Source organism: Salmo salar, chromosome 17 (genome assembly GCF_965601325.2).
Source record: "Salmo salar chromosome 17, fSalSal1, whole genome shotgun sequence".
Lineage (NCBI taxonomy): Eukaryota > Metazoa > Chordata > Actinopteri > Salmoniformes > Salmonidae > Salmo > Salmo salar.
In genome coordinates this window covers 24,692,997-24,708,152 of record NC_138307.1, presented here as the reverse complement: position 1 = coordinate 24,708,152, position 15,156 = coordinate 24,692,997, and the positions used below count along the sequence as shown (strand labels likewise).

The window sequence follows — 15,156 nt, the reverse complement described above, 5'->3', positions numbered from 1 at the left end:
CCCTGACCTGGCATAGCTCTGACCACATATATGGCTCTGGCTGGGGTTAGGTAGGACAGAGAGGTGTGTGAAGAGGGTTGGTCTGAAAGTAGAGCTAAAATACACTACGGAAAAAGAAGGAACAGCACGTCAGAAACCAGCTCAATGTAACTGAAGAATCCATAGAATCTAACCACCTCTGGGAAAATTGGAACACACTAAACAAGCAACAACACGAAGAGCTATCTATCCAATACGGAGATGTATGGATAAACCCCTTCTCCAATATTTTTGGCCCTATAACAAAGAACAAACAGCAAAAACATATACATGATCAATTACAAATCTTAGAATCAGCTATTAAAGACTACCAGAACCCACTGGATTCTCCAATTACCTTGAATGAACTACAGAACAAAATAGAAACCCTCCAACCAAAAAGGCCTGTAGAGTTGATGGTATCCTAAATTAAATGATAAAATATACAGACCATAAATTCCAATTGGCTAAACTTGAACTATTTAACATCATCCTCAGCTCTGGCATCTTCCCCAATATTTGGAACCATGGACTGATCACCCCAATCTACAAAGGTGGAGACAAATTTGACCCCAGTAACTACTGTGGAATATGCATCAATAGCAACATTGGGAAAATCTTCTGCATTATCATTAACAGCACTTATACATTTCCTTAGTGACAACAATGTACTGAGCAAAAGTCAAATTGTCTTTTTACCAGATTACCATATGACAGACCCGTATTCACCCTGCACCCCCTAACTGACAAACAAACCAAACAAAAGCAGTCTTCTCATGCTTCGTTCACCAACTTTTTATTCCGTTTTGTCATTTTTCTCTTTCAGAGTGGTTACAGGTACAAAAACAATCAAATATATGCATACAAAGATAACCCCATCCCATTTCCCCCCTCAGTCCCCATCCACCCGCATCCTCCCTCCCCACCCGGAAAACATGCTTTTCAGTGCTGCCTGCCAGCAGTAATGTTCTCTGAGTGATTGATAGATTCGAGGGCCTATCATAGTTAAATAACATAATAGACGGAAAGCATTGAATATTTCAATTCATCCACTTCAAAATAAATGTTGAAACTTTGCACCAAAAGCATTTAACTGCAGGGCATTCCCACATCATATGAAGGAATGTGCTTACTTGATTTAGGGGAAATGGTGAACAGTTTGGAGTTGGGACCAATTTAATCATAAAACGTTTCCTTAGTGTTAAATATAGTCTGTGAACAAACTTAAAATGTATAAATCAAATCAAATTTTAATTGTCACATGCTACGTAAACAACAGGTGTAGAATAACAGTGAAATTCTTACTTACTATAGCTTGGCTATATACACCGGGTACCAGTACCGAGTCAATGATCGCTATATACACTGGGTACCAGTACAGAGTCAATTATCGCCATGGCTGTGTACATCCTGCCCCAAGCCGACACCAAAAATGCTCTCAAATACTTTCATTGGACCCTGTACAAGCTGGAGACCGCATACCCGGAGGCAGAGTTCATTGTTGCAAGGGACATTAACAAAGGTAATTTGATGTTCGTGCTTCAGTATTATTACCAACACATTGACTGTCCTACTCACGGAAATTCCACACTTGACCACTACTACACGCCTTTTAGACACGTGTATAAGGCCTCTCTCGTCCTCCTTTCAGTAAATCTGACTGAAAGGATTTACCGGAGATCACATCCATTGAACATGTATGCCGGCTTAATTTAGATGTGTTGTTTGCACACAGGAGTTTCAATTACATTCGCTACATTTCAATGTCACACAGAGGTTTCTGAAACTTTTTTGTTTGTCTAGGACCGAGATTGGGAAACACTGAACTAGTTGACTGCTGTGGCTTGCCTAAAAGGGACTTGTTTATAAAGTTGGATCATCTTATCCTGAGGTTTTGTAACTTGCTGTTTGGACAGTCAGTATTCCAACACAGATTAGAAGAACCAACTATTTTGACCATTAAAGTCTGCAGGGTGAACAAGGCTTGCTGGTTTACTGGTGCTCTTCCATGCCGTCCCTAGGAGGGGTGCATCACTTGAGTGGGTTGAGTCACTGACGTGATCTTCCTGTCTGGGTTGGCGCCCCCCCCTTGGGTTGTGCCGTGGCGGAGATCTTTGTGGGCTATACTCGGCCTTGTCTCAGGATGGTAAGTTGGTGTTTAAAGATATCCCTCTGGTGGTGTGGGGGCTGTGCTTTGGCAAAGTGGGTGGGGTTATATCCTGCCTGTTTGGCCCTGTCCGGGGGTATCGTCGGATGGGGCCACAGTGTCTCCCGACCCCTCCTGTCTCAGCCTCCAGTATGTAGTTTATGTGTTGGGGTGCTAGGGTCAGTCTGTTATATCTGGACTATTTCTCCTGTCTTATCCGGTGTCCTGTGTGAATTTAAGTATGCTCTCTAATTCTCTCTCATTTTCTCTTTCTTTCTTTCTCTCTCTCGGAGGACCTGAGCCCTAGGACCATGCCTCAGGACTACCTGGCCTGATGACTCCTTGCTGTCCCCAGTCCACCTGGCCGTGCTGCTGCTCCAGTTTCAACTGTTCTGCCTGCGGCTATGGAAGCCTGACCTGTTCACCGGATGTGCTACCTGTCCCAGACCTACTGTTTTCAACTCTCAAAAGACAGCAGGAGTGGTAGAGATACTCTGAATGATCGGCTACGAAAAGCCAACTGACATTAATCCTGAGGTGCTGACCTGTTGCACCCTGGACATCCACTTTATTATTTGACCCTGCTAGTCATCTATGAACATTTGAACATCTTGGCCATGTTCTGTTATAATCTCCACCCGGCACAGGCAGAAGAGGACTGGCCACCCCTCATAGCCTGGTTCCTCTCTAGGTTTCTTCCTAGGTTCTGGCCTTTCTAGGGAGTTTTTCCTAGCCACTGTGCTTCTACACCTGCATTGCTTACTGTTTGGTGTTTTAGGCTGGGTTTCTGTACAGCACTTTGAGACATCAGTTGATGTAAGAAGGGCTTTATAAATACATTTGATTTGAAGTACAGGTGCCATTCTAAAGGCCACATCTTATTGCCTGTTCTTCATAGGACTATTGTAATACTGTATCTTGAAATCAGGAATGTGTCAGATGTTGTATATTGTTACAGATTCATAAGAAGTGGAATTCAATCAAAAATACCAACTCATCTTGAACCACAGTAACACGTCACTGAAAGCTAGATTGGTTGGTCAGAATAGGAAGAGACTCAATATAACACTTTGAAGCAGAAAGTATAGTTTATTGTATCCGGTATAGAAAATCAACCAAAAGCAGTGGAAGGCACACATTGTATTTGTGGGGAAAGGGGGGGGGGGGTTGTCACTTGTATAAGTGCCAGCAAAACTCAACGTCGTGGACAAGACACCCCCCAACCCACATATAGACAGAATCATATCAAAATATACTGGTACACACATGTGACGCCGACACAGCCCACCACTCAGTCAACGGGGAGGTCTTTCTAGGCTTCGACCCACTGCCTTAATACGGTGTCCATATTAGGACAGCCTCAGTCTTTTCAGGACTTGACAGACAACTCCTGCGGAGACTAGGGATGTGTCCTAATATGGACACCGTAACTTCATGACAAGAATTAAAGGATGCAAACCAGATACCAGGCCAAACATTCCAGCGTGTACAATGTCAAAACAAATGACTTTGCAAAAATATATTCATATTCTACATTTTAGATGTTTGTTTCAGATACTCCCCGATAAACTATACAAAAAGCAGAAAACTTTTGAATGGTACAGCAATAGGTTGGTACAGCTTTCTGTGAGAAAACAATGCGAAGAGTAGAGTCCCCCCTGTTTAGCTTACTATTGGCAGTTATAGTTTTTGGAGAAGGGACTGCGTGACAGTTGCAGTACTTTTGTCATCATAGTACATAAACATGTATTTTCAATACACACTTTTTAATAGGAAGTCAACGCTTCAGGAAAAATACTGTTTTGTATGCGTGTCCCTTTTACATGTTACGACAAAAAGAGTCAAATGAAAGAGCTAAACAAAACGTCAAGGAAAGATACATCTGGTAGGACACGCCAACATCTGGTAGGACACGCCAACATCTGGTAGGACACGCCAACATCTGGTAGGACACGCCAACATCAGGAGTAAAACAGCATCATAAAGGTTTTACATTTTTGGGTGAGAGAAAAAAAAACAATTCCCCGAGTCTGAAGAGAATGCTGAGCTAGCGAGTCCTGAGTCCACCTCTCCCATTTCAGATTGGATTTCAGTGTGTTGGTGTTTTTAATGAGTGGGCATGCCAGCCAATGCAACTTGCTCAGGGGTATTCGTGTCCCAGCTTCTTTATAGTCGTACGATGTATTATGGATTAATAAGAACAGTCGGTTGCCTGTGTGTTTGGCCCATTCATTGCATACAGAGTTACATTACATCACCACCTGTAGTACTAAGGTTCATTGGAGTCGTAGTTTCTCTCCAAGGTGAAGCCCTGTGTGCGTGTCGAGTGTACTACTCTGTTTGGGATCAAGCCATAAAACAATTGCTATATCAAAAGGGCAATGTTTTATATCCTCGCCATTATTTGTCATACTCGTACCTAGCAGATTGTGGAAACTGCATGGCTATTGGCTACAATCCTGGCACACTCGTGTCCATTACTTGAGTCCCGTTATAATCATGTGAACCGTGTCCTTGCTCAACCCCCGTAAGGGAGATCACTCAGTTCACTTTATATTGATGAGGATGTGGACCGCACACCTTTCGCCACAATTCAGTTTGATAACAGAGGGCAAAGAAGAAGCAAGACGGCCATCTCAGGTTTGACTGTTTTTTTCCTTGGGACTTGGGGAGGGTAATCTCAAGACTGGCAAGAGGAGCTGAGTTTGGCATAGGAGTAGGGGAGGGGGGTTAGAGAGCTCCAAATCCACTCAGCAGCTTGGGCTCTGGGTGTGTAGTTAGGGGACTAGGGTTTGGGCTCTGGGTGTGTAGTTAGGGGACTAGGGTTTGGGCTCTGGGTGTGTAGTTAGGGGACTAGCGTTTGGGCTCTGGGTGTGTAGTTAGGGGACTAGGGTTTGGGCTCTGGGTGTGTAGTTAGGGGACTAGGGTTAGGGCTCTGGGTGTGTAGTTAGGGGACTAGGGTTTGGGCTCGGTGTGTAGTTCAGGGACTAGGGTTTGGGCTCTGGGTGTGTAGTTAGGGGACTAGGGTTTGGGCTCTGGGTGTGTAGTTAGGGGACTAGGGTTTGGGCTCGGTGTGTAGTTCAGGGACTAGGGTTTGGGCTCTGGGTGTGTAGTTAAGAGATGTGGGGTAGGGTAGTGGTGTGTAGTTAGGGGATGAGGAGTAGGGAGGGAGTGTATAGTTAGGGGACAAGGGGTAGGGTAGTGGTGTGTAATTAGGGGACGAGAGTTTGGGGTAGGGTAGGGGTGTGGCAGGGTACCAGATGACAGCTGTCTTTATGCCGTCATTGGTCAGAACATTCAGAAGGAGTAGTTATCGGGGAAGCCCAGTAACGAGACGCCCCGCTCCCCTCCGTCGGCCAGGTAGGAGCCACAGCCATCCTCGTAGTGGGCCAGGGGCACGGTGGTGTCATCTTCCCCCGCAGACGGCGGCAGGCAGTCCGGGTCCTGCTTCAGGCTGGGCCTCTGGTTGTCAGGGAAGGCCATGGAGAAGAGCGCCTCGGGGTCACACGTAAACTTGTACACGTACCTCTCTCCAGCCACCTGATCCCACCCAAAGAGGAAGAGGAAGTTAAACAGTCGTTCAGCGCACAACCACTAGTAGTTTGAAAATAACGTTTGACTTTATAACCCAACCTTCTGACCTGTCCTTATATACAACCAACGTACTATTTATTGGTGCAATGTAGCCCTCCATTGTACTGTGATGTTTTCCATTCATTCATAAAGCCTCCACTGAATTTGACCCAAAACAGAAAATTGTAATCGACTGGAATTAAATACAAATTTACCTTTACCTTCTGCATGATGCCCTTCTCATAGTAATAGCGTAGAGAGCGGCTCAGCTTGTCGTAGTTCATGGCAGGCCGGTTCTTCTGAAGGCCCCAGCGCCGGGCCACCTGCCACATGAGAGGAGAGAGAAAAGGTTCAAATCAAGGTGAACTCTTCTGATCAACCTGTAGATACATACACCAAGCTCTTTGGTTAGTTTCTGGTGTGTCACTTCTAGTGCCTTAGTAATACTGTGTGATTATTCCTGTAAACACAGCGTAACAACTATTATCATGACCTGTTGAAACACTCTACTTACTTTAAACTCGGAGACATAATGATGAAAAACTCCAAGAAGCCCTAAAGTCGCTAAACTCACTAGGACCACAGCACTGCCTGCTGACCAACTGCCAACTGACCTCTTCGGGCTCGATGAGTTTGAACTCCATGCCGCGGCCGGTCCAGGAGATGAAGTGACCATTGGCCGGGTCGTCCAGCAGAGTGACCAGGAACTGCCAGAGCTGCAGGGAACCTCGGCGCTGGTAGGGCGGTCCGTCACGGAACACTCCGGCCTCCTGCTTTATCTTGCCTGGATGGACAGAAGGAGAAGGGGAAAGAGGGAGTGAGTGGCGTGGTCACAGTCAGGTGAAAGACTCCAGTGATTGGCAGTCTGAGCGTGGGGATAGGATAAGAGGCTCTGCTCATGTCACACAGGCTTTCTCTGTCCAAGGCCCCTTGGGTCTCCTCTGGCATCCACACTGCCATGACATAACAAGAAGATGTCAGATTCCAGGATTCACTACCTGCTGCCATTTACACCTAAAGCCCTGTGTCAAACCAGTCAGAGGTTCAAATAGTATCCGGTTCTTTTAAAATAATTTCAGTGTTCGATTCTGGATGGATGGGGTTTGCACTTTTGGGACAATTCCAGGGGTTCTATTGTGCCAGACAAGCCCTTGTATTTCATAGCAATTTATGGAAGAATGTCTTACCTTCTAGTCTCTCTGGAACCACGCATGTGTCGTCGTTGTACAGATGAGGCTCTCCGTCGTAGACCAAACCATCATTGTTTTGGTAGAAGTTACCGGACTTCCTGAAAGAAGACGGGCAGTTCTGCATTTCTGTAAGACACAAGGGAAAATAGAAAATATTAGACATATTTTTTTTTAACACGTGCTCTTTAAACCAGAAAGATAGACAAAAAGAAAGATACAAAAACTAATAAGTGTTTCTTTGAATAGATTCTTACTACTAACTTAATTTTTCAACGCTATCTTTTTAAAGTAGCCATTAGCCTAATGACATAATACCCAGCAGAAGACAGACATACATTCTCACACAGCCAACGGTCTCTTAACAGTCCCCTGGGGTTTTCTTAGCTGGGACTTTATTAAGAGGATTTGACTGTTACATCACTGACAGAAAGTGACCTAGACATGGAGAGTGAAATGAGGTCACCTTAGCTTAGGAGAGTCTTAGAATGCTACACTGCTACATACCCAACCACTACGGCTAATAGTAGTGTCCACATCAGTCTGAAACATGCTGTTTTATCCCCATCTCTGTACTATTAGCCACGTACAGTAGACTCTCAAAGGAGCAGCTAACTTGGACAGCTTGGGCTACTTCCAAACCCTTAGGGCCTTCCTGTCCGGACTCAGATTAAGCCTAGGCATGGAAGGAGAAGCACTTTCTATTGAGATTCTCCATTGAACATGTTTTTTTAACTCCAGGACTAGGTCTAATCTATGAGTGGGAAACTGAGCCTCAAAGACCGTTGCCACCCAGCGATTCCCCAGGGCTCACCTTGGTCAAAGCAGAAATCCCGGGGCTCCTGCTTGATAGAGAGGCCCTGGAATGGGGTGCGGGGAGGGCCCATGGTGGGGACCCCCTGCTCGGTGTAGCGGAGGTCCACCAGCTCCTGCTTGAAGCCCTGAGCAGGGAGGAGGACCAAGGGCTCTGACAGGTGTCGCTGGTAGATGGGGCGGCCGTCCCGAGACAGGGGGGCGCGGTGGGGGTGATGGGGCTGAGGGGGGTAAGGGGTACAGGCGGCACCGTCAGGCGGAGGGAAAGGCAGTAATGGCTCAGAGAGCTGCCGCTGGAACCTGGAGAAGGGGAACGAGAGACAGAGAGAGACAGAGAGAGAAAATAAGGACACATTTGTCAATTAGGGTCTTAAACCAGAGAATCATATAACAATGGGATTTCAACTGTAGCACTGAACATGCATGCTGAGTCCCAGCCTACAGTGGTTCCAATCATGGCTTTACAACCAAGATATACAAGCTATGGGGTTAAACAGTGCATGGTGTCAACACATGGTGCCAACCTGAGCCAACACATGGTGCCAACACATGGTGCCAACCTGAGCTAACACATGGTGGCAACTCACCTGTGTTCTGAGCTGTAGGAGGCATCGGAGTGATGAACAGGTAGGCGGGGCACGGCGAAAGGCTGGCTTTGGCTCGGGTGTGGCGGGAGTGTCCGGTGGTGGGAGGGGCTGTGCCTGTGAGTCGGACGACTGTGGCCGGGGTGTGTCGCCTGGACAGGGGACGTGATCTGCCTCTGTAGGGGGTGTGTCCCCGGGGTGGGGGTGGGGCTGCAGGGTGAGGCGGGTGTGGAGGGAGGGGTTAAAGTATTGATGCCAAGTGGCTTCCTGTTGTTGGCACTGTGGAGGGAGGAGGGGGATGGAAGGGGTTAACTTGGGCCTGTAGAGTATGGCTGGGTTCTCTCTGTGACCTTAACATTACATATGTGTGTGTGTTATCTGACATTATAAACTGGGTGGTTGGAGCCCTGAATGCTGATTGGCTAACAGCCATGGTATACCACAACATTTATTTTTACTGCTCTAATTACATTGGTAACCAGCACGGCAAGCGGTACCGGAGAGCCAAGTCTAGGTCCAAAAGGCTTCTACCTCCAAGCCATAAGACTCCTGAACAGCTAATCAAATGGCTACCTGGACTATTTGCATTGACCCCACCCCCCCACTTTTATGCTGCTACTCTCTGTTTATTATCTATGCATAGTCACTTTACCTCTACCTACATGTTACCTCGACCAATCTGTGCCCTTCGCACATTGACTCTGTACCCCCTGTACAGAGCCTCGCTGCTGAGCCTCGCTACTGAGTCTCGCTACTGAGTCTCGCTGCTGAGCCTCGCTGCAGAGCCTCGCTGCAGAGCCTCGCTACTGAGTCTCGCTGCTGAGCCTCGCTGCAGAGCCTCGCTGCAGAGCCTCGCTGCTGTTATTTTATTGTTGCTCCTTAATTATTTATACATTTTTCTTATTTGTTATTTATTCATTATTTACTTCAGTTTATTTTAATAAATACTAAGGCACCTCGGGGGTTTGTGGTATATGGCCAATATACCACGGCTAAGGGCTGTATCCAGGCACTCGTATATTGGCCATATGACACACCCCCTCAGGCCGTATCAACCTGATTTAGGTTTACCTAATTAAGCAATGTCTTAGTAGAGAACTTTATTATGCCTTTACCCTCTTTTATGATCTTTTATTGGTTGTAACTGTAAATACCTCTTGCTACTGAGAGTACAATTTGTGTGGGGTGTCAAAACCTGGTCCGTCTCAGTGTTTACTGTAACGTACCTGTAGCTGTAAAGGCACTTGTCTGTGTAGAGAGAGAGTCTCTGTTGTTCCTGACTGCAGGGGGACAGATCTCTGGAGGCACTGGACTCTCGCTTCACTTTACTGGCTGGAGGTCCATGGAACATTACTTTGAAGAAAGAAAGGAGAAAACATTAAAAAACTGAAATTCATAATATATGCCATTTCAAAGATTCACAAAAGAATCACTACGTTGAATATATTTATTTAGTATTCTTGTTTAATGTGCTTCACTAAGGAATAAGAAGCAAAATAGTTTTCTATCAAAGGATCAAATGTGTCTCCTATGCTGGGATTGGTCTTTAATTACAACTTCCCAAATGTTTGTTGTTTAGTGAATTGGTGAGGTTGTAAATCTGTCCTTCCGTTTGGGAGGGAAAACTATAAACCCAGCACTGAAAGACAAACAGTGTACTTTCACTAGATGTTTTTTCATTGTTTCCAAGGCAACAATCAGACCAGTAACAAAGATTCCTTTGTATTCAATTGCACAGAAAAGAACAATCTGCTCTGACTTCCACCACCTGTTAGTAACTAACTTTAACTGGGTGCTGTGTTGGCATCAGAGGCTGGGTCTGTCAGAGGCTGGGTCTGTCAGAGGCTGGGTCTGTCAGAGGCTGGGTCTGTCAGAGGCTGGGTCTGTCAGAGGCTGGGTCTGTCAGAGGCTGGGTCTGTCAGAGGCTGGGTCTGTCAGAGGCTGGGTCTGTCAGAGGCTGGGTCTGTGCCTACATCAACTCCCCATTTCCTGCCACAGAACGACCATCATTCAGCTTCCGCAGCCATGGGCCAGCAGAAGTCAACACACACTCACGTTATGGGGTTAGGCCTCTCTGTCCATAGTGACCTCCATTACAAGCTAAAGTTTTGAACACCTAGCATCTATGACTGAAACACTGTGTTTCAGTTAGAAAACCTCAAACAACTGGACTGTCTGTGTTACAGAACCACAGTGCAACTCTCAAGCGCGGCCAGAAGACATTTAAATCTCAGGTTTCAAATCATTTGCAATGGCAAATCTTGCAACATTTCTTTAAATCACTAACTGGTAGTTAATAAGAGCGTGTTCTCACTTCTCAGCCAAGTTCATTGCTAAATTAAGGAGATGATGGCATAATGCCATTTGATCGCTATGGACACTGCCCCTTTGCCCAGCTGCAGAGTCCACACACACACACACACACACACACGAGAGAGGAGGACTGCTGAATGAAGGGTCTGTGAGACCAACTGGGAGCGTGCCAAACTAGGGAGCGTCATGCCAACCCCGTCGCCGCACACACACTCAGACTCTTCAGCAAACAACAATCACCCGGCTGTGCCACGGCAGAATTCCCTCAGTGTGTACACACTGCATTAAAAATGGCACTAGCTGCATCCGCAACAATGAAATACAACATTACAGGGAAACAAGGCCATACTGGGCCTCTAAAAACACTCTTTCTTCCTCCACAGGATCATTCACATCTTGAAACCCAGGCCTGCAACTACACCAGGCCTGCAACTACACCAGGCCTGCAACTACACCAGGCCTGCAACTACACCAGGCCTGCAACTACACCAGGCCTGCAACTACACCAGGCCTGCAACTACACCAGGCCTGCAACTACACCAGGCCTACAGCTCCGTCTGGAGCCCAATCAAAGGCTTCCATTCAAACCTCATGCATATATTATTCTAAACAGTGAAAGAGGAGAGGAGATGAGTACAAAGCAAACAGCATGAGGGTTCTGTGGGCTTGGATTGGAACGTAGCCCATCCTAGCAGCCAAGAGCTGTGGTTGGTCGGTTGGGCCTCCATGGAAGGCCATCCCAGGCTGCTATGGTGCACCTGGGTCATGTTAAGTAAGGCCCACCGTAGCAAAACTCTAATGCAACAGAAAATCTTCCCGTTTCAAACCGTTCTCTCTTTATTTCCTCTGATGTTAATGTGGTGGTTCTGGGCAGAGATCAGAGAATAGCATTTTCCTCATCCGGGTTGACTATCAAAGAGGAAAGCTGAGGGATTTCTGGTATAAAACCACAAAATTCTTGATTTCCACCAAGTGAGTAACGTCTTATTCTGAGGTCGCCCTATTATTTCTGCGCTTTGTTTGAACACAAATCCCTACAATCCAATAATCAAATCAAATTGTATGTCACATGCGCCGAATACAACAGCTATAGACCTTACAGAGAAATGCTTACTTACAAGCCCTTAACCAACAATGCAGCTTTAAAAAAAACACACAACAAAATAAAAATTTACAAAAAAGCAAGGTGTGCATTGAGGGCACTGATTGGCTACAGGGCAGAAGTAGGTCAACGGCAGGGTGAGCAGAGGTTGGTATAATCAGGGCTCAATGACATCAATTGGATTTCTGCTTTCGACGACACAAATCTGTGGATAATGTTAGCCCTCAGCCTGCATAGGCAACCCGAAAGCCCTAACCACGTACCCATAAAAATACACTCACTGACTAGTGACGTGCTGAGTTTATATGCCAACTGGATAAGACTGGTATTGGAAAACCAGTACATCTCCTTGTTGTGCTTGTGACGCTTGTATGCTGTGTCAAAGACCATGTCTGGGAATTAAAGGATGAATTAGGAAATGCGCAACTATGCAGCAGCTGACGCTGCCGATTCCCCTTTGTAACACACATACGTAAATATTTAATTGGTTGGTACTTACGGTTATCCGACTGGAAATCTGGGACAAACTGTTCGTCATCAGGCACCTGAGCTGAAAGAGGGGACAGAGAGAGTTAAATGACTAACTTATGGACGACATGCCACGTGGCTGAGTCACTTTAATATGCTTAATAGAACAAATATAATGCACTTGATACAGTACAGTCAAAAATACAGTAAATATTTATGATGCAGTACAGTCAAAAATACGGTAAATATATATAATGCACTTGATACAGTACAGTCAAAAATGCTGTAAATATTTATGATGCAGTACAGTCAAAAATACAGTAAATATTTATGATGCACTTGTTAAAAAGAGGAAGTCGTATAAAGTTCTAAATAACAACCTATTTTCCAGTTTTCCCTGATTCAATAGCCTCCGGTAAACCACTGATGTTACTTAAAACAATGAGCATGATGCAAGATTGAAAACCTACTGAAATACAAGAGCAGAACTCACCTTCTGCAATCCATGTCTCTTGAAGTTGCATGAGGTCTTGAAAGAGATCTTCTGTGTCCTGGGCGAGCTCAGTGTCAACAAACTTTCTCTTCCGGTCGTTAAATGGCATGTTCACTGGTTCTTCCACATGACAATTCTGCTAGAACAATGTTTAAAACACCTACAACATTAGTGATTGCATTGGTGTGAACAATGATTAGTCTAAACATGATTGGTATCAAAGATCCCTAAGCATCCATATATGCTAAAACGTCATCGTTATCTTAATCCACTATGAAAAGTTTCAGATTAGTGCTTTGATCAAAATCCTATGTGGAAAAACTATCAGAGAACATCCAGAGAGTAGTCCAAATACTCACACTAGGGGGGGCCATGAAAGGGACTTGCTGGTCATAAAATCCATCCATGTTGCCTGACTGTAGCAGCAGGAGACGCTGGTCCGTCTGTCTGTTCTTTCTGTGGAGAGCAGGGAAGTGTGCCCCCTGGTCAGTAGCTTATACCCAAATCACCTGTCATCTAACATCAACACAGACATAGGATGTTTCCCAAATGGCAACCTAACCTATTCCCTGTATAGTGCACTATGTCCTATGGGTCCTGGTCTAAAGTAGTGCACTATGCCCTATGGGTCCTGGTCTAAAGTAGTGCACTATGCCCTATGGTCTAAAGTAGTGAACTATGCCCTTTGGTCTAAAGTAGTGCCCTATGGTCTAAAGTAGTGCACTATGCCCTATGGGTCCTGGTCTAAAGTAGTGCACTATGCCCTATGGGTCCTGGTCTAAAGTAGTGCACTATGCCCTATGGGTCCTGGTCTAAAGTAGTGCACTATGCCCTATGGGTCCTGGTCTAAAGTAGTGCACTATGTCCTATGGGCCCTGGTCTAAAGTAGTGCACTATGTCCTATGGGCCCTGGTCTAAAGTAGGCACTAGGGCATAGTGCCAGCCTGCCTTCAGGATAAGACAGTTGTTCCTTTCCTCTGTCTTGGGTGTTTGTTTTGTGTTGTTTGTTTGAGCAATCCTCCCTGCACCGTAGTGCTGGCGGGCTGTACACTATGCCAGTGAGCATGTACTCAATACACTGGGGACAAAGTTCTTACATAAGCAAGGCAGCAAGGCACACTATCTGGAGATGAGACTGTTGACATTACAATAAGTAGAAGGACTAGGAGGGAGCTGTTTTGAATAAGTCTTCAAAAATAGGATGCAAATCAGGGTATTGAGTTTAGTAGTCCTTGATATGTAAAAATTGGATAAACTATCTTTATAATAGAACATATCAAACATATACATGCAATAATCTGATTCAAAAACATTATAGATCACATTTCAGCATTATTTGACAAGTAGTGGATAAAGTTATTTATTCAGGGCAGCAGGGTAGGAGAGGGTTAATCTCAGCAAAGAAAATCTGAGCCAGTTCAAGAAGTAGCTAAACTCCCCACCCCAGTCCCTCCTCCCTCTACCGTTTCCTATTCCCCCTCTCATGGCCCCAGCTTGTTTTTCTCAATGAAGTGAAATTTGATCCCTGAGCTAAGGGGGGTCGAACCTTCCATTCATAAATGTTAGAATCATCTACGAAGATGCTGCATGCGCAGTAGCAAGTCAAAATACTGCAACCTAAACATTCTCACGTCAAAGTAAGTACTGTAAAAACATTTGACTACAAATAAGAAAATGGTTGCCAAATTAAGATACATATAAAATGGCGTTCACATTTCTGCCCCCCCTCACCAGACAGATAGAAAATGCTTGGCAGAGCGCTTGCATTCTACGGATGCAAGTCGGTCAAAGTAAATGCATTATTACAGGCGCTAGAAATAAACTAACGCAAAAACCTTATACGCATCTTTTTGTTGCGGTTGATAGTTTGATGTTAAACTCACATTTGCGAAGATTTAATTCCTTTGCAATGTTGAAAATAAGTTCTGTTTCACTCCACGCTGTTGCAAACGTTCTTTCAGGATTGTCGTCTATGCTCTTCTCACACAAAGCTTGACTGTGGATTTCTGAATGGAATCGTCTGGTTTTCCCTGAAGCCAAAATAGACGACTCCATAATACACGCCAATTGGTTGTTACACAATGCCATTCAAGTGACTGACCAATTGACGCTCAGCGAGCTCTTTGGACCCCAGTGACCAATGGTGATCGAGCTTGTCTTGTTTTTATGAATGACTGCTTTTCATTCACGTCTGACTGCCAGACACGGGGTGGAAACGAAAAAGTTACAGTAGAAACAGATACTGGCATCTTGAAACATATAACTCGAGTACATTCACACAACAACCAGATACAATGTTTTGCTACAAAGTTGTTACATAGTTATTACAGCATCTGTCTACATTGCTATTACAATATCTTGCTACATATTTGCCACTTCCAGTTTAGAAAAGCAGCCTTGTGTAGGAGAACAGCGGGATATGCAGTTTCCATTTTCACATGTTTTTTTGTTTTTTCTTC

General features: G+C 45.2%; 1 protein-coding gene across 4 annotated transcripts; it reads right to left on the bottom strand.

The window, feature by feature from the left end:
• Nucleotides 1-3,233: 3,233 nt before the first annotated feature.
• LOC106575806 (ETS translocation variant 5) lies at nt 3,234-14,725 on the bottom strand. 4 transcript variants are annotated; one of them, XM_045698148.2, is made up of 11 exons: nt 14,581-14,725; nt 13,057-13,153; nt 12,698-12,836; nt 12,236-12,286; nt 9,548-9,674; nt 8,325-8,600; nt 7,739-8,037; nt 6,925-7,053; nt 6,352-6,521; nt 5,953-6,060; nt 3,234-5,704 (listed from the first exon to the last, which is right to left on the bottom strand). In XM_045698148.2, the coding sequence occupies exons 2-11, from the start codon at nt 13,102-13,104 to the stop codon at nt 5,462-5,464; spliced, it is 1,590 nt and encodes a 529-aa protein (XP_045554104.1). In that variant the 5' UTR covers nt 13,105-13,153; nt 14,581-14,725; the 3' UTR covers nt 3,234-5,461. The 4 variants fall into 4 exon arrangements, with proteins under 4 accessions (XP_045554104.1, XP_045554106.1, XP_045554105.1 ...); XM_045698150.2 differs by having other exon boundaries at nt 5,959-6,060; XM_045698149.2 differs by having other exon boundaries at nt 12,698-12,833.
• Nucleotides 14,726-15,156: the final 431 nt, after the last annotated feature.